The sequence below is a fragment of the Pituophis catenifer genome, unplaced genomic scaffold (genome assembly GCF_029215685.1).
Source record: "Pituophis catenifer annectens isolate HBS135680 unplaced genomic scaffold, rPitCat1.0.hap2 SCAF_2, whole genome shotgun sequence".
NCBI classification, from domain to species: domain Eukaryota; kingdom Metazoa; phylum Chordata; class Lepidosauria; order Squamata; family Colubridae; genus Pituophis; species Pituophis catenifer.
The window spans coordinates 120,768,450-120,790,714 of record NW_027256882.1 but is presented as its reverse complement, the minus strand read 5'-3'; the positions used below and the strand labels follow the sequence as shown (position 1 = coordinate 120,790,714).

General features: G+C 40.7%; 1 protein-coding gene across 1 annotated transcript in view; it reads left to right on the top strand.

The window, feature by feature from the left end:
• Positions 1-21,196, top strand: part of CACNA1A (calcium voltage-gated channel subunit alpha1 A) — a 290,119-nt gene extending 268,923 nt beyond the window's left edge. Inside the window, exons 45-47 of the mRNA XM_070937402.1 lie at positions 1,102-1,294; positions 7,026-7,273; positions 20,522-21,196. Coding sequence (XP_070793503.1) covers positions 1,102-1,294; positions 7,026-7,273; positions 20,522-21,196 — 1,116 coding nt within the window. The remainder of the gene's footprint in view (positions 1-1,101; positions 1,295-7,025; positions 7,274-20,521) is intronic.
• The last annotated feature ends 1,069 nt before the right edge of the window (positions 21,197-22,265 follow it).

Sequence of the window (22,265 nt, the reverse complement as noted above, 5' to 3'; positions counted from 1 at the left end):
ATAAATTGTTTACAAATCCTGGAACATAGTAACAATAGCTAGAATTCAACAAACCATGCGACAGAGTTACTAGCTTTAAGTAACTTCTTAAGCAGCAGTTAGTAGCACAATAACTGAATATATTTGCAACCACAATATAAGTATACTTATTTAAATAGAGACTTCAGGCAGATTGCTTAAGATTGTTTAAATCTAATTTTCCTCACTGTGCTTAAGGTTCTACCCAGATTCATGAAATAGATGATCTGATATATGACACAAAGGAATTATAGAGGCAAAGAAAAACATGCAGAGAGCAAAAGAAGGGCAGTCTATGGTCAGAGAATCTGATGGTTTCATCGGTGATGAAACATTGCAGCATCACAACACAGACAACACATGTACACAAGAGAGACAGAGCTTCAGTTGCCTTGGTACAAAGTTCATTTCATTGCTACTCTTCCCCCAACATTTCTATCTGTGGAAGTTTGAACTAGGTTATAGTGTGTATGGAATACTATTTAATTTGTTTAATCTGAGGATGCGAATATTTTTTCTTTCTTTTGCAATAGGTAATCTCTTCACATGTATTTCCTTTGGCCAAAGTTTTTTCATGAGATTAACCAGAGAAAGTAATTTATCCTTTCATCTCCAGTTAAGAGCATCCATAACCAAAAAAGCTTCTGCTGAGTTGGCGCTCATATAAAATATGCCTTCTTTTCTAGCTCATTCAAGAGAGCTAGAATGCAAGAATGCAGTTTGGCAGTTGTGTTCTTCTTAGCTACATTCGTAATGAATTCCTGAGTTCATTGGAAAAGGAGGGATTCTCAGTTGGATGTAACAAGATGTCCTAATCCATAATTTAGGCATAGAACAAATGACAGGAGAGACTGGTATATGTATCAACAGTTTTATATATCCCATAGTTTTGTACGTGTTATAGAAAGATGCACTGGATAACCAGCCTGATGGGATATAATTCTATTTCTCTGGCTGGAGTATATTTAGCTGAATAGTAGCCTGTTTCTGTAACTTTATCCCACACTTTACAAAACCTATTGGCTTCTGCTTTCTTGTAAGGCTTCCCTAATGTTGTTATACTGGGTTTCTATCTCTCTCCAGACCATTGCTGATACAAGTCCCATGAAACGCTCTGCCTCCATGTTGGGCCACTCACGCTCCAAAGGTACACGCTTGGATGATTACTCTGTAGAAAGAGTAATTCCAGAGGATGGCCAGAGACATCACCGCCGACGGGAGCGGACCCACCGTACATCAGAACGTTCACTGAGTCGATACACTGATGTGGACACAGGTAAAAACAATTCAAGACAAATGGAAGTCTATCCTAGGGAAGGGAATGGGAAGCCTGTGGCATTCCAGGAAGTTATTTCTCCTCTCCTCTCAGATGGACATAATTTCAAAGAAAACACTGGGTGTCAGCCTCCCACAGTTTTTATTTTTTAAGAAAGCCTATGAGGCCAGACAGGGTTTACTGATAATTTTGGAAAGAAAAATATGCTTGAAAATAATTCTTTGTTTTGAATATACCAGCTTCCCTTCTCTTGTTAACTAACTCCATTTAAGACGTCTGAATGTTCAGTGACAGAAATGATTCCTCAAGAGTCTTCACAGATAGCCCTCGACTTAAAACCACAATTGAGACGGGAATCTCAGATATTGAGTAAAACAACAGTTAAATGAGATGTCCATGTGACTGATTTGCTTAATGACCATAATCCCAGTATTTCCAGTTCTGGTTGATAAGCAATCTCACTGGTTGTTAAGCAAACAAAGTCTCAGGTAAGGAGCGTGGTGTGTCTTGAGGTTGTGGGAGACCCTAGGAGGTTCTGCCCAGGAGCTGAAAAGCCTCCCTGCCAAAATCAACAGAATTTTCAGTCCTTAAGTGAAGAGACACTCAACACACAGCCTGTGTCAGACATCCCAGCCACTCACCCGCTCACCTGAGACATTGCACTCCTTACCTTACTACATTGCTTCTCCACTGTCTGCTTTCAGCTCCCTCTCATCTTGGGGCTGGCCAAAAGAGCTGCCTGCCAAAGGATTTCAGTTTCTCTCCATGCACAAATAACTGCTTTGGTGGGGTATAGGATTTCAGTTTAATTTTTGAACCCTGCTGAAGGAGCTTAGCTATACTCTGTGCACAGAAGGGAACTCCTTTGATGGGGTGTTTGAATGGAGCTGAAATCTTAAGGATTTCATGTCCATTTCCGCAGCCCGCCAAAGGAATTCAACTCGCTCAGCAGACAGCTCTTTCAGACAACCCCAGAGATCAGAGGGAGTCCCTCTTGACAGGCAGCCACAGTTTGCAACTTCTCCAGCTTGCTTCTCCATTGACTTTCTGGCAGAGAAGTTTGTAAATGACAGTCACATGAATGCAGGGGCAACTGGTGAACAGGTTGCCAAGCACCAAAAGACAATTATTTATTTATTTGTTTGTTTGTTTGTTTGTTTGTTTGTTTGTTTGTTTGTTTGTTTGTTTATTTAGCTAGCTAGCTTATATGCCACCCTATCTCACAATGGACTCAGGGCAATAAAACACAAGCCACAATAAAAATAAAAACTAAAATCTAAAAAATTTAAAATTAACCCATTAAAACCCTTAAAACCCCATCATCAGACCAGGTCAAGGGATTTGAAAAGCCAAGTTTTTAATTCCCGGCGGAAGGTGCGAAGGTCAGGCGCTAGTCAGAGCTCCAAGGGGAGTTGATTCCAGAGGGTGGGCGCGCCAACCGAGAAGGCTCTACCCCTTGGGGCCGCCAGCCGCCACTGTCTAGCCGACGGCACCCTGGGTAGGCCCTCTCTATGGGCGCGAACCGGGCGATGGGATGTTGTTACTGGCTGTAGGTGGTCCGCCAAATATCCTGGTCCTAAGCCATGTAGGGCTTTATAGGTCAACACCAGCACCTTGAATCTCACCCGGAGGGCAACCGATAGCCAATGCAAACCGCGCAGGAGGGGTGTAACATGGGAGTATCGGGATTCTCCCATCACAACCCGCGCGGCCGCATTCTGCACCAACTGAAGCCTCCGAGTGGTCCTCAAGGGCAGCCCATGTAGCTGCCTTTGATCATGTGACTACAGAAGTGGTGTTGCAATGTTTTGCAATGGTCAAAAGTGTCTTATGGGCCATAAAGCACCTTTTCTGAGGCCATCATAGTTCCAGAGTTCAAGACTGTTGTTAAACAAACAACACTACCCGTATTCCTTTTTCTGGAGGGGAAGCTAGTCTTCCCCAAACACTAACTTAGAGCCCTGGTCACATAACACTGCGAAACCACTAAAATGGTTAAAATTGAGAGAAGGGAAGTTGGACTTGAGCATTTTGTTAGAACCCAATCATTATTTGACAATGTGTGAATCAGGCCATCATGCTGAACTACAATATGGTCTCATTCAGGGGTGAAATCCAGCAAGTTCTAACAGGTTCTGGAGAACCGGTAGTGGAAATTTTGAGCAGTTCGGAGAACGGTAGTGGAAATTTTGAGTAGTTCAGAGAACCAGCAAATACCACCTCTGGCTGGCCCCAGAGTGGGGTGGGAATGGGTATTTACGAGACCGCTTTCTGCCACCAACAGCCTCCCACTGGCCAATACGCTCCCACAGAGAGGGGCTCCTCAGGGTACCGTCGGCCAAACAGTGCCGATTGGCAACACCCAGGGGGAGGGCCTTCTCTGTGGGGGCACCAGCCCTCTGAAATGAGCTGCCCCTAGAAGTCCATCTTAGCCCCGACCTGTGTACCTTTCACCCCGCCTTGAAGACTCTTCTGTTCCAGCAAGCCGGGCTGGCCTAATACGAATTTTATAATGGGTGTATGTGTGTTTTAATTTGTGGGCCAAATTTTTATATATTCGATTTTAATTGGTTGTAAATTTTGTATATCTATGTGTTTTAATATGGCTGTACACTGCCCTGAGTCCTCCGGAAGAAGGGCAGTATAGAAATCTAATAAACTCTAAACTCTAACTCTAAACTCTGCCACACTCACCAAGACACGCCCACCAAGACACAACATGCCCACCAAGCCAGCTCACAGAACCGGTAGTAAAAAAAAATTGGATTTCACCACTGGTCTCATTTGTTTGGACACAGCATAGGATACACTTTTTTTTTTCATTTTTCTGTTTTCTAGTGTTAGAGGTATAAACTACCCAGAGTTCCTGGGAGTCAGGTACTCCAATAAAATAAATAAATATTATGTGAATAGTGATATGTTTTGTTAATCCCAATTTAGTATTAGTCTACTGTATGTAGTTAGCCAGTGAATATTCAAACAGCTTAGAAGCATATTTCAAATATTTCATCAGCTAACCATCTGAGTTGGGAGTTCATTGAAAAGCAATCCTAATTTGGCTGCATGGAGGTCCAAGTTCAGACATTACAACTTCTGGTTGATATTGTGGTGCTGTCAAACACGAAGAGCAGGGCTCCACAAAATTGCACCGAATCCCTCTGCTGGAGGGCCCCATAAGGGGCTACAGTCACCCTGTAGGGGTGACAAAGAGTGGAGGGGTGTCCTGCAGGTCATGGAGAGTGGCAACTCTCCTGCTTGACCCAGGGCTAATTCCCTCTCAGCCGACAATGAAGAGGAGTAGCAGCCATGCTGGAATTACCTGTTAGAATTTTGATTATGTCTGTTGTTCACAAACGGAACCTGTTAGAATTTGTGGAGCCTTGAAGTTAAGCTGAATGAAGGTGTCATCTACTACTGAATGAAATAGACAGTATACTTCTACAACTCTGGGAAAAATACTGATAAAACAGAGGAGAATGTGGAAATAACATCTGCTGTGCTATCAATTGCTCTATATTTATCTGCTCCAAGACTACTAGAGTTCTAATGGTGAAAACACAGAAGGCATCTAATTAAAGTGCCTTTCAAACATCAGGAGTTATGATTGAATTTATAGAGTGGATTTAAGGAGACATTTGGAAATATTTCTGGATTACCTAAAAAGAGCTAAATTGACTAACTGTGGGACATAAAGAACTATATTACTGTATTCCCTCAGGGGCAACATCTGGACTGAGTAAATGGTTCTCAGATCGACTTTTGGAGATCAAAGATAATTGAGACTCTGGGGGAGTGATAGACCACTGACAGACTATTGAGCTATACTAGGACTGATTAAAAGAAGACAAGATGTTTCAGCAGGGGGAAATAAGTGGGTTTCCAAAAAAAATGGTGTCAATTTTTCAAAGCATTTATGATATCATGACAAGGAATCACAGGGAGATAATGAATTTAATGAATATCATAAATAGGAAGCTAGAAAGTGTTCTACAAGATTATGGGGGATTATGGGAGGATTATGGGAGCGACTGGGCGCTCCCATGTGACTCCTCTCCTGCGCGAGCTGCATTGACTTCCGGTGGACTTCCGGGTGCGCTTCAAGGTGTTGGTGATCACCTTTAAAGCGCTCTATGGCTTAGGGCCAGGGTACTTACGGGACCGCCTTCTGCCACCAATTGCCTCCCACTGGCCAGTTCGCTCCCACAGAGAGGGCCTCCTCAGGGTGCCGTCGGCCAGACAATGTTGGCTAGCGACCCCCAGGGGGAGAGCCTTCTCTGTGGTGGCACCTACCCTTTGGAACAATCTACCCCCAGAGATACGAGTGATCTCCGACCTCCGGACTTTTCATCGGGCCCTAAAACCTATTTTTTTCAGTTAGCCGGACTGTCCTGATTTTATGGTTGGTTTTAAAATTTGATATGGATTTTAAATTGATAAGTTTTAAATTAAGGGCCAAATTTATTTAATTATTTTAAATCTATTTTTAACTTATATGTATAAATGTTTTTTATCTTGGCTGTTCACCACCCTGAGTCCGAAAGGAGAAGGGTGGTATAGAAGTTTGAAAAATAAAATAAAATAAAATAAATAAATAATGAATTATCATAAAAAAGCCCAGGAAATAGAGGAGATAATAGAGAGACCAGGGGAAAAGATAGAATGAACAAAGCAACAAATAAAACAAGAAGATAAGAAAGAGAAGACAATAAAAATTTATGAAGCAACTCAGGGAAAATACATGCTAAAAGACCAAAAAATGATACTGGATAAACAGAAAGATATCTTTGAAAAGAAAATAGTGATTTGCGCAGATCCTCTGAGTCTTGGCAGCAAAAGATAGTAGAGAGGGAAGAAATACCTAAGCTAACCAGGAAAGTGGTAGATAGAGATGAAGACCCAAGGGAGGAATTTGGGAGGCAAATTAAAAATGAATAAGAATTGAAATATTAAAATGGGCAAGAGATGATGGATAGAGGAAATGTTATGTAACGCAAGATTGGCTTTATTAGGAGCTAGAACCGAGGCAGAAATAAGAAATAGGGGGAATGTTCTGCATATTTTTATATAATATACTAAAAGTAATAACTAGATATAAAGATTAGATGTTGAAAGATGGTGACATTTTGTATGTTTTAATGATAGTGTTATGGTCATTGGAATGGGGGACTAAAATGTTGAACAACTAAATAATGAAGGCCTATACTTTATAATGTGTATAATATGTAAAATGTGTATAACAACATTATAATTATATAAGTATGATCTAAATAACAATAACATTAATACTATCGTTACTACTTGTATTTAAATGAATGATACCCAGATCTTCACTGTTCATGTATTGATATTGATATATATTCAAAAAATAAAAAATATATATTAAAAAAAAAGACATTACACCAATTTATTAAATTATTCTCCTTGCTCAGTTTTGTTTGATCTAAATGCCCACTTGGGAGAAGATAGTCGAGAAAAGCAATTTACTCTGTAGAATGTAATATATATTTTAGAATCTTAAGTCTTGGACACCAAAGTATATAATGATCAACTGTTTGACTATCCAAGCCAAGTAAAATGTGCCTTCAATGTTTTTAGTATTTTGTCATCCTTTCCTCCCTTTTTTGCTGGTCTGTTATGCAGAGCATTAACAGGTCATCTTAATACCCTCCATATCATTCATTTAGAACAAATGCATTGGATTTTAAATTTATTTTATTTTCCTTACTGGCAGGTCTGGGTACAGACCTCAGTCTGACTACACAGTCAGCTGACCTACCTCCCAAAGAAAGGGATCAAGAGCGAGGCAGGCCTAAGGATCGGAAGCACCACCACCATCATCACCACCATCATCACCATCACACATCTTCTGACAAGGAGCGATATTCACAAGAGAGGCATGAATATAGCCGGCCTCGATCCAGAGATCGACGATGGTCCCGTTCACCCAGTGAAGGCCGAGAACATGTGCCTCATAGGCAGGTTGGTATGGCTTTCCATTCCATATTGTGCTTCTAAGGACTAAAACAAGTGCTTTTAGTATTCAGAAATGTCTATTTGCTTCAAGAGTGTCAAACTCTGGTTATCTATCTAGTTGTGTAAACATGCTAATGATGATTAGTCTGCATTGTTTTACAATCTTGGTTCACTATGAAAATTGTCTTGCAGGATTAAGTATCTAAGTTTCAGCCAATCAGTTATTTCTGAAAGATCACAGCTACTTTTTGCAATTACAACTATCTCTGCCAGTTCTCCTCTGCAGTGTTTGGTACTCAAAGTATATTTTCAGGATATGGGTTTGTTACCACCAGTTTTACCGTAAGATAAATTTTTGCTATTTTCTCAATGGTAGAAGCAGAGATGAGGCCCTAGCCAGTGGTGGGTTTCAAAAAATTTTACTACCGGTTCTGTGAGTGTGGCCTGGTGGGCGTGTCAGGGCTTGGTGGGCGTGGCATGAGAAGGATACTCTAAAATCTCCATTCCCTCCCCAAACCAGGGGAAGGTTACTGCAAAATCCCCATTTCCTCCTGATCAGCTGGGACTCAAGAGGCAGAGAATAGATGGGGGCGGGGCCAATCAGAATTTTTACTATCGGTTCTCTGAACTACTCAAAGTTTCTGCTACCGGTTCTCCAGAACTGGTTAGAACCTGTTGCAACCCACCTTTGGCCTATCTAACACTGGGCCCTATCTAACAAAATGAAATTCTGTGTAGAGAAAAGTAAAGTCTTACACTTATGCAAGAAAAACCAAAAGTACACATATAGACTCGGTGAAACCAGGTTTAATAGCAGTAACTGTGAGAGGGATCTTGGAGTCTTAGTGGACAACCAATGAAATATGAGCCAATAGTGTGCAGCCGCCGCCAAAAAAAGCCAATGCAATCCCAAATTGCAATAACAGAGGGATACAATCAAAATCAAGTGAGATACTAATACCACTCTATAGAGCCTTAGTAAGACCACACCTAGAATACAGAATACAGTTTTAGTCACCACACTATAAAAAGATGTTGAGACTCTAGAAAGAGTGCAGAGAAGAGCAACCAAGATGATTAGGGGACTGGAGGCTGAAGCATATGATGAACGGTTGCAGGAACTGGGCATGGCTAGTCTAGTGAAGAGAAGGACCACAGGAGGCATGATAGCAGTGTTCCAATATTTGAGGGGCTGCCTGCCACAGAGGGGAGGGGGTCAAGCTATTTTCCAAAGCACCTGAAGGCCAGACAAGGAATAATGGATTGAAACTGATCAAGGAGAGATTCAACCTAGAAATGAGGAGGAACTTTCTGACAGTGAGAACAATCAACCAGTGGAACAGCTTGCCTTCGGTAGTTGTGGGAGTTTCAACACTAGAGGCTTTCAAGAAGAGACTGGACTGCCACCTGTCAGAAGTGTAGGGTCTCCTGCTTGGGTGGGGAGTTGAAAGAGATGACCTACAAGTTCCCTTCCAACTCTGTTAATCTGTTAAATTATCTAGATAGAAATAGATAACAAGGTATTCAGTGGTAGGTTGCTACCAGTTCATCCTGGATCGGGTGAACCAGTAGTGGCGGTGGTGGGAAGCTCTGCCCGTCCGCCCAGAAGCTTCTGTGCATGTGCAGAAGCGTTGTGCGCGCATGCGCGTGCGAAACGGGTAGCAAACTAGATTGAAACCCACTACTGAAGGTATTGGCATATAAGATCTCTGTGAGATACACTGCCTGACTGCCTGCACTCCTTAGGTTCACTTGCAGATCCCAATTCCATTGCCAGTTTTAAAATAAAACAATCTGTCGGTTTACTGAATTTCTGTACATAAAATGAGAGCAAGACAATTGTTTTGTCTTTCTTCTTAACCAGCACCAGATTTTCATTTAGCTATTATCATAGTTTACAATTCTGGATAGATATGAACTTGGATCATTTTTGTGCTTCTTCAACCTACAGATTTATATCCTTCGGATATAGTATTCGTTTTTGTTTTCTGATTTTGCTTTTCTTAAACTAAAAATACTCCTATTTAATTTGCCTTGGTACACTAATAGTTCTAGTTATTTGTGTACTTTGCCCATGTTATTCTTTTTTTTTTACAGCAGAATATCATAAGCTTGCTGTTTTAAAATGAATTCATAAAATGATATTTGGAGTATTGTAAGATAGAGCTTGTGATATCCCAGCTGCCAAATATCTATCCAAATGGCATGTATCTCCAAAGGTAAACACTTAGGCATTTGTTACATTTATTAGATGGCTTGAGAATTATTCAAATTGTGGGTCTACATATTTAATTTTTGCTCAGAATTGGTTTTATTTTTGGAACAACAAAAAACATGATTGGCCCTGAACAGAATAGATGGAACCAATGAGATTCCCTTGCCAAATAAATAAATACACTATGACTGACTCCATTGACTGGGAAAATCAGTTTGGGCTAACTTTAAAATTGGAATCTTTCTAGTATTCACATCAACAATTGTAGAACAAATTATAACTATCCTCAGCCAGTATTACAATTTTCAGATTTAGGGAGACACGCTGTGAGCAATTTTTATTGTTTTTTCAAAGTCAACTTAGTTGTTATTATTATTAGTTCAATTTATATGCCGCCTTTCTCCGGAGACCCAGGGCGGTTTACAATGCATTTTTTAAAAATCATTATAAAAACATTTAAAAATTAAAACATTAAAACCCATTCACACCATTCATGGCCGAATATCACAAGATCGCAACAGTGAGATCAACGGCCCCAGGCCTGCCGAAAAAGCCAGGTCTTCACCGCTTTTCGGAAAGCCAATAGGGTGGGGGTGGTCCGGAACTCAGGAGGTAACTGGTTCCAGAGAGCTGGAGCAGCCACAAAGAAGGCCCTCCCCCACGGGCTCACCAGCCGGCATTGTTTAGCTGACAGGACCCGGAGGAGACCAACTCTGTGGGATCTTACCGGTCACTGGGAGCTATGTGATAGAAGGCGGTCTCGAAGATAATCTGGCCCTGAGCCATGTAGGACTTTAAAGGTAATAACCAACACCTTGAATTGTGCCCAGAGACCAATAGGGAGCCAGTGCAGCTCGCAGAGAATTGGTGTAATGTGGGTGTATCTATGTGCATCCACGATAGCTCGCGCAGCTGCATTCTGGACCAACTGTAGTCTCCGAAAACTTTTCAAGGGTAGCCCCATTGTGTTGCAATAATCTAACCGTGAGGTGATAAGGGCATGAGTGACTGTGAGGAGAGCCTCCTGATCCAAGTAGGGTCGCAATTGGTGCACCAGGCGAACTTGTGCAAAGGTCCCCCTAGCCACAGCTGTCAGATGTTGCTCTAATCTTAGCTATGAGTCTAGGAGGACACCCAAATTGCGAGCCCATTCTGACGGGGACAATTTCTCCCCCCCCCCCAGAACCAAAGATGGACAATCAACATAGTCTTTAGGAGTCAATACCCACAGCCACTCGGTCTTGTCTGGGTTAAGTCTGAGCCTGTTGACTCCCATCCAGATCCTCACAACCTCCAGGCACCGGCACATCACATCCACTGCATCACTGAATTGACGCAGGGTAGAGATATAATGTCTCTGCTTTTTAGTATGCTGTCTAGATTTGCCATAGCTTTCCTCCCCAGGATCAAGCATCTTTTAATTTCTTGGCTGCAGTCCCCATCTGCGGTGATCTTGGAGCCCAGGAAAATAAAATCTGTCACTACCTCCATTTCTTCCCCATCTATTTGCCAGGAATTGAGAGGGCCGGATGCCATGATCTAAGTTTTCTTAATGTTGGGTTTCAAGCCAACTTTTTCACTTTCCTTCTTCACCCGCAAGAGGCTCTTTAGTTCCTCTTCGCTTTCTGCCATTAGAGTGGTATCATCGGCATGTCTGAGGTTATTGATATTTCTCCCGGCAATCTTAAGTCCAACTTTTGATTCATCCAGCCCCGTCTTTCTCATGATGTGCTCTGCATATAAGTTAAATAGGTAGGTGACAGTATATAGCCTTGCCGGACTCCTTTCCCAATTTTGAACCAATCAGTGGTTCCGTGACCAGTTCTCACTGTTGCTTCTTGACCCGCATATAGGTTTTTCAAGAGACAAATAAGATCTGGTACTCCCATAGCTTTAAGAACTTGCCACAATTTGTTGTGATCCACACAATCAAAGGCTTTAGCATAGTCAATGAAGCAGAAGTAGATGTTTTTCTGGAACTTCCTAGCTTTCTCCATGATCCAGCGTATGTTGGCAATTTGATCTCTAGTTCCTCTGCCTCTTAGAAATCCTGCCTGTACTTCTGGTAGTTCTCGATCCACATATTGCTGGAACCTAGCTTGTAGGATTTTAAGCATAACCTTACTAACATTCTTTGGCACTGTCTTTCTTTGGAATTGGAATGTAAACTGACTTTTTCCAATCCTGTGGCCACTGTTGAGTTTTCCAAATTTGCTGCCAAATTGAGTGTAGCACTTTTACTGCATTGTCTTTTAAGATTTTGAATAGCTCAGCTGGAATACTGTCTCCTCCACTAGCTTTGTTGTTGCTCAGATTTCCTAAAGCCCATTTGACTTCACATTCTAAGATGTCTGGCTCGAAGTCAGTGACCACCCCATCGTGGTTATCAGGGATTTTAAGCTCGTTCTTGTATAGTTCTGTGTAATTTTGCCACCTCTTCTTAATCTCTTCTGTCTTTGTTAGGTCCCTGCCATTTTGGTTCTTTATCATGCCCATCTTTGCATGAAACATTCCCTTCGTATCTTCAATTTTCTTGAAGAGATCTCTGGTCCTCCCTATTCTATTATTTTTTTCTATTTCTTTGTACTGTTCATTTAAGAATGCATTCTTCTAGCTATTCTCTGGAATTCTGCATTCAGCTGGATGTAACTTTTCCTTTCTCCCTTGCCTTTCACTTCCCTTCTTTCCTCATCTATTTGCAAAGCTTCCTCAGACAACTATTTTGCTTTCTTGCCTTTCTTTTTCTTTGGGATGGTTTTACCCATCCCAAAGAGGATGGCTACCTCTTATACAATGTTGCAAACCTCCGTCCATAGTTCTTCAGGCACTCTGTCTATCAGATCTAATTCCTTAAATCTATTTGTCACCTCTACTGTATATTCATCAGGGATATGATTTATTTCATACCTGAGTGGCCTAGTGCTTTCCTCTACTTTCTTCAATTTAAGTCTAAATTTTGCAACAAGAAGCTCATGATCTGAGCCACAGTCAGCTCCTGGTCTTGTTTTTACTGTCTGTATCGAGCTTCTCCATCTTTGGCTGCAGAGCACATAGTCAATCTGATTTCTGTGTTGACCGTCTGGTGATGTCCATGTGCAGAGTCTTCTTTTGGGTTGTTGGAAAAGAGTATTTGCTATGACCATCGTATTATCTTGACAGAATTCTATTAGCCTGTGCCCTGCTTCATTTTGTACTCCAAGGCCAAACCTGCCTGTTATTCCTGTTATCTTTTGGCTTCCTACTTTAGCATTCCAATCCCCCATAATGATAAGGACATCATTTTTTGATATTAATTCTATAAGGTGCTGTAGGACTTCACAGAACCAGTCAATTTCATCTTCTTCAGCACCAGTGGTTGGGGCATAGACTTGGATTACTGTGATGTTGAATGGTTTGCCTTGAATTCGAACTGGGATCAGTCTATAATTTGGGGGATTGTATCCCAGTATTGCTTTTCCTACTCTTCTATTGATTATGAAAACTACTCCATTTCTTCTGAGGGATTCTTGCCCACAGTAGTATACCTGATGGTCATCTGAATTAAATTCACCCATTCCTGTCCATTTTGGTTTGCTGATACCTAAGATGTCGATGTTCAGTCTTTTCATCTCTTCTTTGACCATGTCCAGCTTGCCTTGATTCATGGATCTTACATCCCAGGTTCCTAGGGAGCATCGGACTTCCCTTTCACCACCAGATGCATCCACAGCTGAGCGTTCTTTCGGCTTTGGCCCAGTCGCTTCACTCTTTCTGGTGCTACTAGTATTAGCCCTCTGCTCTTCCCCAATAGCATATTGGACATCTTCCAACCTGAGAGGCTCATCTTCTGACATCATTTTTTTTTCTCCTTTTGGTACTGTCCATGGGGCTTTCATGGCAAAGATACTGGAGTTGGTTGCCATTTCCTTCTCCAGTGAATCACGTTTTGTCAGAACTCTCTGCTATGACCTGTCCGTCTTGGGTGTCCCTGTATGGCATAGCTCATAGCTTCATTGAGCTACACAAGCCCCTTCGCCACAACAAGGCAGTAATCCATGAAGGGATTGCTATTGCTACAATATTTCTAATTCCTATATAAGGGAATATTATATTCACAGTGGCTTCATCTTGTTGTCATTCACTTTGTTGGCTCTTATCTAACCGCCACTATATTATCCAGTGCTGCTTAAACATGTACTCAATCTTTCTTGACTAATACAAGATTGAGCTATAGAAGTTGATTACATTAGTATATTGAAGATACCTTACTCCAAATCTCCTAATGACATTCATCTATAGATACTGGATAGAGTTTAATGTTTACACAAACTTGGACTCATTCAATTCTCTTCAACTAAATTGAATCATAGAAGAGATTGAGAGGTTTTATTGTTGGATGACACATTTAAAGTATCTTATCTACAACTTTTGTCTTCAAAAGATGAAACTGATCCCATGATGCAGTATAAGGCAGTTCACGTAATACCTTATTAGGACTTAGTGGTGATGGGATATGGGGAAAGAACCATGCACAATTAAAGAGCAGCTGCAGGTTCCTGGCCAAACAGAATTGGTACCTATGCTGGAAACTGCAGTTCTAAACACCCTGTTAGCAGTGCTAAAAATCTGGCAATTTTGTCCCTTAAGCAATTTTTAAATATGCTATAGTGGACCTTCAGCATCTCATTTTAGTGGTAAATTTTATGAAGCTTTTTTCTTGCTACACTCCATACATCCTAATTCTCCATGATTTGTGATGTTTCAGAAAACTCTGCTTTCCCATGCTCAGGTTCATGCTATCAACAATTAGTGGACTTATTCCATTTTTTGACACATGCAGAGTATCTGGGATGCAGGGCTGAACCAGACGTTTCTTGTGATATTGACCTCTCCAATTCTAAGTTAACACCTTAATCAGACCACCACACTACTCAGAAGCTGTGACAATATGCTAGAGTCAAGCTGCCTTTTGCCAAGCCTCAAAGGCCTATCGGAATTTAAGTTATTTGTCTCAAGTTTCTTTTTGTCTCAAGTTGAGTCAAGGAATGTTCACTTTTTTTTCTATATGGTGGTATTTATGATCTGAACTGTTAATGTGTTGATTTTTAATTAGATGAACTTTATTGAAAAAGCCCTGCTGTGCTGCTTCTTTCTGGAAGGGAGGAATTCCTGGGAGGGATAACTAAAGAAAGCCAGGAGTTTATGCCAAGAGGATATAATTATAACAGGATCACCCAAGGTGTGAAGATCATCCCAGCTGCCAGCTAAAGCTAGTGGGCATCTATGTTGGGCAGCAGTAATATAGAATATGATGGAGGAAGAAAATTGCTAAAAAATCTAAAACTAAATTGCACTAAATCACTAAACAGCAAATGCCTCATTTCGTACTGCATAGGACAATGATAAATCATTCCTGTATTTTACCAAGAAAATCACATGGACAGAAAGAATAAAATGATTGACAATATATGCCACATTATTAGCCCCTTAGGTCAGATGGCACTCAGCAGGAGTGAGGAAGAACTGAAGAGCTTTCATGGTGCTAACAGTGTTTGTGACATAGCTAAATTAAAGCCTTCAGAATGTTTAGTTGTTGATGTTGCCAGACAAGAAAACAATATCTGAAGTTGCAAACAAAGAATTACAATGAGAACAGGAAATGTAAGGACCATGAATATGAGAAAGTTCAACAAAATGAAAGGTGAAATGAATCAACATTTGACATCAAAGTCATCAGAATATTGAGATGGGATAGAATAAATTTGGAAAATTTCATTTAAAAGATCTCTGTTTATAACTTCAGGATATTTAAGACAAAAAAGAAATGGCATTGCTTTCATCGTTAGGAAGGGTATAGCAAGAACAATCCTTAGCCATACCAAGTATTGATCAAATAATATCAATTAGTCTTTGTGGTCAACCTTTTAATATGGCAGTTATTCAAATGGATGATGCAAAAGAAAAGAAAGCTGATGAGTTTTATATGGTTGACTATATAAATCTGCCAAATAAATAAGTTCCAAGTTAAGCTAAAGTGGTAGAAGCCAACCAGCTTCCACACTGTGATATTGTGCATATATCCACAATTTCTTAAGGCATCATCACGAATTACTCTCTGAAATGTTGAATCTCATTAATTAGGAATGAATTTAAAGAAACTATTAAGGATGAATCTGAAAAGAGACTGCAAAGGTTCAAGAAACAGAGAAAAGCAAATTAGATGTCAGAGCAAAATGGAAATTACTATGAAGAAAGCAGAAACCAAAGACAATAAAGACAATATTCTCTGGAAGAAGCTTAACAAAAAATTTCAGAAAGCTGTTAAAAGAGACAACAAGCAGTATTGCAATAGCAACTGTAAAGATGCTAAAGATGGAAGCAGCCATGGGAAAAGAAAGATCTTCCAAGAGATCTCTGAAACTCAGAAAAAATTTCAACCCTAAACTGATATGCTAAATAATGTCAAGGGACAAAGAGAAACTGATTTAAATAAGATAAAACAAAAATGGAAGGAGTATACTGAAATAATGTACAGCCAAGATGTTAACATCCAAGATACCTTAGAAAATATTCCTTATTTACAAGAACCTCTAGTATTAAACAGTGAAGTTAGATCAGCACTCTGGTCTTTATCAAGCCGAATGGCTACAGGAATTAATGAAATGCCTACAGAAATACGATAAGCAAGAGAAGAAGCATCAGTAAAGGTTATAACCAAGTATGCCAATAAATCTAGAGAACAATCTAGTGGCCAACTGGGTCAGTCTGCACACCAATAAAAAAAGGAGACTTAACAGTGTGCAAATTATAACACTATACACTTAATTTCACATGTTAGCAAACTAATATCTAGGATCATATAATGCAGATTACAGCCCTGCATGGAAATGGTGATGCCAGATATTCAATCTAGAAAAGGCCAAGAAACATAAGGCATTATTGCTGATGCATGCTGGATATTTTTTTTTTTAAATTTGATTTATATGCCGCCCTTCTCCGGAGACTCGGGGCGGCTTATAGTGCGTTAAGTAATAGCCTTCAGACTTTTGTATATTTTATACAAAGTCAGCTTATTGCCCCCACAAACTGGGTCCTCAATTTACCTACCTTAGAAAGGATGGAAGGCTGAGTCAACCTTGAGCCTGGCAAGATTCGAACTTGCTTTAATTGCAGACAGCTGGTGTTATATTACAGTGCTTTAGTCTGTAGAGCTATCCAGGCTCTTAATTGAGAAAGCCAAAAAAGAAGCTTCATTGATTATAAAAGGACCTTGGATTGGGTCAGTTATGTCAAGCTGTGGAATGTGCTCAGAAAAATGGAAATCCTAAAATATCACATTGTCCCATGTGAAACTTATATATAGGTTAGAAGGCCACAGCAAGGATAGAACATAGCAGAACAAGTTGGCTCTTGGTCAGCAAAGGTGAGAGAGAAGGATTGTATATTCTCCCTTACTTATCCAACTTATATGTGGAATATATACAGAGGGAAGCTTAATTGAAAGGTGGGTGTGCTTTTAAATTGAAAGAAAGAACATCAATAATCTCTGCTGTTTTCATGACTACACTATAGCTGAAAATACAAATTATCTTCAAGCTCTAGTAATGAAAGTCAAGGAGCACAATAGAAAAAAAATGGGACTAAAATTAAATTTGAAGTAGACTATACTAAAGACAACAGACACAGTAACCAGTCTTGGAATTAGGAAAGAAGATACTGAAGTGGTGGGTAGCTTCTATATTTTAGGGTCAATTATCAACAGGAATATGCCGCAGACTAGCACTTGGCCTAACAATGAAGGCTTTGGAAAAGCTATGCAGGTATAGGGATGTCTCTATACCTACATCGATTATAATCACAGAGGCAATGAGTTTTCCCTGTGATGCTCTATGGAAGTGAAAGTTGGACTTTAAAAAAGCAGAATAAAAAGAATATTGATTCTTTTCAACTGTGGTATTGGAGGAAAGTCCTGAGAATATCATGGATACCCAAGCAAATAAATAAAAGTACCATTGTGGAAATCTTCCTAAAGTTCTCACTAGAGGTACCAATGAGCAGATTCAAATTATCACAGTATGCACAGATGACATGAAGATCTAGCTCTCTGGAAAAGTCTATAATACCGGGAAAAGGTAGAAGGAAAGATCAACAAGCAAGGTGGATGGACTGAACTGCAGTGGCAACCAATTCACAATTGGAAAACCTAAAGGACAAAGCTGGGGATAGATCCACCTAGAAAAATTCTATTTTATGTGAAGCCTGATGGTACATGAGCAGTCATCAGGGCTAGAGGCTAGATTAAAAAATACTGTCATGTAAGGTAACTATAGTGATTTGCCTTTTTATACCCTTGAACATCCTCTTTCGAAATTCTGTAGATGTATATCCCAAAAATATGGCAGTAAATATAGGCCAGTGTGATTAATAGTTAAAATGGTTGGAGTGTGGTGGTCCAAATTCTGCACCACGTTCAGCCATGAAGTTCACTGGGTAATTAAGGACTAGTCATTTTCTTCAGCCCAACCAAGCTCACTAGGTGTTGGTTGTAGGAAAAAAAATAACTTATCTGAGCTTTGTTATGTGCATATACTAGAAATAGAAATAGAATACTAGTAAAAATAGAAATTCTAGCTACTACGCTCCTGTCGTCTCAACAGATATTTTTATAGTTTATATGTTTGATGAGTAAGTAGCATTTGGGCAACTCATATCAGAATTCTATGAAAAATCAGGATCAGCAGCAGTTTTTATCTAAAAAATAGTGTTGCCTATATGTGAATCTATACATGACTTCTTCATGCATAAAAATAGATGCATATGATATCAGTGTTCTTACTTTGGGCCCAATGTCTGAGGAAACATACTTTTCTACAGACAACATAATTCATCCTAGTCTAAAACCCATACTTTTGGTACAATCTAGCCAAGCACAAGATGCCTTTTTAACTTGTATCATCATTAAATAATATTTGCTCTCTGTTTTGACATCAAAGGTTCCCTGGATCAAGTCATTGTATTCCAAGGATCACATATCCTCTTCAAGAGGCACCTAGCATTTAAAGTATTTATTTATTTAGTATAAAATACTAAATAATATTGAGGATAAGGCTTATTTGGCATGATGGCCCAGGGCTTCCCTGCTGATGATGGCCCAAGCTGTACAAGATGATTTAACACAGCTTGGCTTTTCAGTGTCTTCCAATGTCTTGTCACAGGATATTAAAGATTCTTGCAGAAATTGATCTGCTCATACCATCAACCCTATGGATACAATGAAAAGGATAACTGAGAAGATTTTCCACATTGTAGCAGGGCATCTGCTATGCCAACGAATTATTGGGATCAAGCATCCCATGTTAGTCTGTGCTTCTAAAACCATGCAGGTGCTGTGAGCGCCTATTGTCAGGCCTACTTATTTAGTTCAAAGACTTGGAATTTGTTGATGAAAGATTGTTTCACATGAAGATGTCAAGAGTGTCAGCTAGTTGTACATTATTCTGTTTATAATTGTGAAATGTATCTTGCTTAGAGTACATATTTAATTTTTGGGTTCATTTATATTAACAACATTCATATAGCAGGAGAAAATCTCAAGTAAACATCTTGAATGACCTCTGTGACATCAAGTTATTGAAGCATAAAGGATGGGGAATTAGAGCGGCTGCAAGTGTAGCACACAAATCATGAAAGCATACACAAGCCCTTACTTTGAAAACTCCAGTCAAATAATTGCTACGTATGTATTAATAATGTTGAGATCCATAAGTCTAATAGTCTCAGTCTTTCAGTCTTAAACATTTCTGGGAATTTATGTTTCTTGCAACATACCTTATTTTCAGGGATACTGTGAAGAGCTGGATAGAAATCTTATTTGGAGGAAACTCTATACATCAAAACGTAGTTAACTGGGAATTGCTGCTGAAGATGGGTTGTTAGTTGGCTCTGACCTCTGGGCTCTATTATGTCAAAGAGGCCCACATTGCTCAAGATCTTCTGAGAACATGGCTTACCCAAAAGCTTTACCATAAATAGGCTATTAATTTACTTCACACACACCCTTGATGAGTCAAAAAAGTGAAAGTCAAAGCGATGGCTCTTGATGCGGCACAAGTATTTTGACAGCTAGCCATGGTCCAGATTCCCCAGAGTTTTGCTCCCTGAACAGCAATACTTTTGCTATTACTCCATTTATTTAGCAAAGACAAGCTATATTACAGAACTGTTTTTCCTTCATGGACTTCATTGCCTTTTAGGAAATCTGTGGTGGGGCTTTATGTTGGATTGAAGTAGTGTGTATGCAGTGAAAATAATGTACAATCTTATCATTAGCATGTAAGCAACATGAGCAGAAGATTGATGATCAAAGGTATTTCAGGTACAGGACATCAACACTAGAGTCTCTTTCAAGAGTTTGGCTGTTACTAATGATTCCAGATTTCCTTCATCTTTCCTGTTAAATCCTCTCTCCCACTTCCTGTCATTTCCTAAATCCTGTCCCTATTTTTCCCAATTGATCACCTCCTTTTTCAACTTCAAATCTTTTCTCTTTTAAGTTTTTTCCCTGCTATTCAGTTTTTGATAACATGCTTTGCAAATACATCCTACCTTGCCTCTCTCCTACAAATATTTTGTTTCTTTTGTATTTAATAAATTGCTTCCCCCATGCCTTCTTTCTTTCATTCTTTTGGAAGAACACAGATAAATTTAAAAGCTTTTTACTACTTTTAAATCCTTGGAACTTACAAAAATTCCATTTCTCTTTTTTGCTTTTGGTTTCCTTTGAATTTTTTTTAATTATAAATAATTATTATTGTCCTTTGTGTTTTCCTTGCCTTCCTACCCTCTAATCCATCCTGATGTGGCTGTTGCTTTAATTACTTTCCCATTCATTTATTTTTATTCCTTGCCTCCCTTCCCCACCCCACCCCTTGTCTCTGTGTCATCCAAACCTCATCCCGACCCATTTCCAATCCGGCCCCCCTTTTCCTCCTGTCTCTTCTTGGTTGATTTTCCTTGTATATTTTTTCTTTTTGATTTCCTTTGTTTCAATTTTCGTGTAGGGCAGTAGTTCCGTAAGTGGGAGTCCAGTCCTCTCAACGTCTGGCACCAGCACCCCGAGGCGAGGACGCCGCCAGCTCCCACAGACCCCTTCTACACCCCGGCCACATATCTCCTACTCCCCCGTGGTCCGTAAGGCCATCAACACAGGGGGCCAGCAGCAACCGCCGTCGGTGCACCCCAGCCGAATAGCCAGCCCAGCCCCGCGGCGCTACCCCTCGCTGCCTGCCGAGCACCACGTCTCCGAGCGGCGCAGCAGGTCTCCGGCTATGGAGCGACACACTGTCCCGCCGCGAAATGATTCGCCTCGCGGCTACCGCCATCCCAGTAGCCGGTGGTCGGCGCCACAAGTCTCTGAGCCCCCGCCGGGGCCTCGCCACAGCAGCGGTTACCACCGGAGTCGGGACTACGGCAGCCCCGTAGGCGAGGAAGCCTTTCCCTACGAGGCCACGCAGCAGCCGCCGCCGCAGGGGAGCAGCTCAGGACGTTCGCCCAGAACTTCCCGGGTGGGCGGCGGCGGCGGCGGCGGCTCGTCCTCTCTCTCCCCCTACAGACACGGGCGACGGCTCCCCAATGGATACTATCACTCACACGGACCAGCCAAGTCGCGCGGCACAGGGTCACGCAAAGGACTGCACGAACCTTACAGCGAAACTGACGAGGACGACTGCTGCTAACCTACAAGTGGCTTCACCTTACACGTGCGCGCACGCGCCACACACGCACTCCACACACATACCCCGAAGGGAGGAGATTTCCCCAGGTTGGGGGGGGGGAAGGCGAGAGGAAGACGGAAAAGCAAAACGAACTGCCAAGCCGATTGCGGAAGGTATCCCGGAGGAGAAACCTGCAATTGTGGAGGGGGGTGGGGAGGGAAACTTTTTATCTTTTGTTGGGGGAATCTGGGGTCGGGAGGGAACAAGGGTCTGGGGGTTGGGGGGGAGGCTAGGGAAGCGAGGGGTCTGGGAGATCAGAGCATGCTTATCTTTTACAGATCAAGTTGTGTGTGGTGAGTGATTTGAGGGTGGGAGGGAGGGGCGTCACTCAGAATTTACAAAAGAAAACGCACTCAGGTGTGGGGGGAATTGGGGCCGCCCGAGAGCCCCGGGTTTCACCTAACTCTGCCTCTGCGAAGCAAGACCAGAAGCCGCTTTCCCCTGAGGCAGATGGGAGAGACAGGAAGAGTCTGTCAGCAAAGACATTCTGGAAATGTTTAAGAAACAAAAAAACCTTTTAAAAAGATGCAAAAGTAAACCAAAAGACAACCCTGGGCTTCTATTGATGAGTTTTATCATCTCAATTTACCTAATTAACTTAATGTTTTAAAAAAAAAAAGTTTGTGACCTGACATTTTAAGAGGGTGATATGCACACAAATACACATCCCCAACACACACATATATATCACACACACAGAGAGAGGAGTGCTTGCTGGTTATACCAAACCCTAATATTACTGCCTGCAGAGATAATAAAAAAAGAAATAATACAACAAAAAAACAAAAAAGGACAAAAATAATTGATAAAAATTAAGCATTTTCTTCTGATATTTTGGTCCTGCTTGACAAAGAAATGACATCAAAATAATAATTCCTCAGCTTCTTTATTTCTTTTTTCCTACTTGTTTGGAAAAAAAAAGTTGAAAAAAACCTGTGGGATTGGGACTGTGAAATATTGCATGAAACAAAGTAAAAAGACAAATGAAAAAAATCTCTAAAATCCTTTAAAAAAACAAAAATATTAAAAA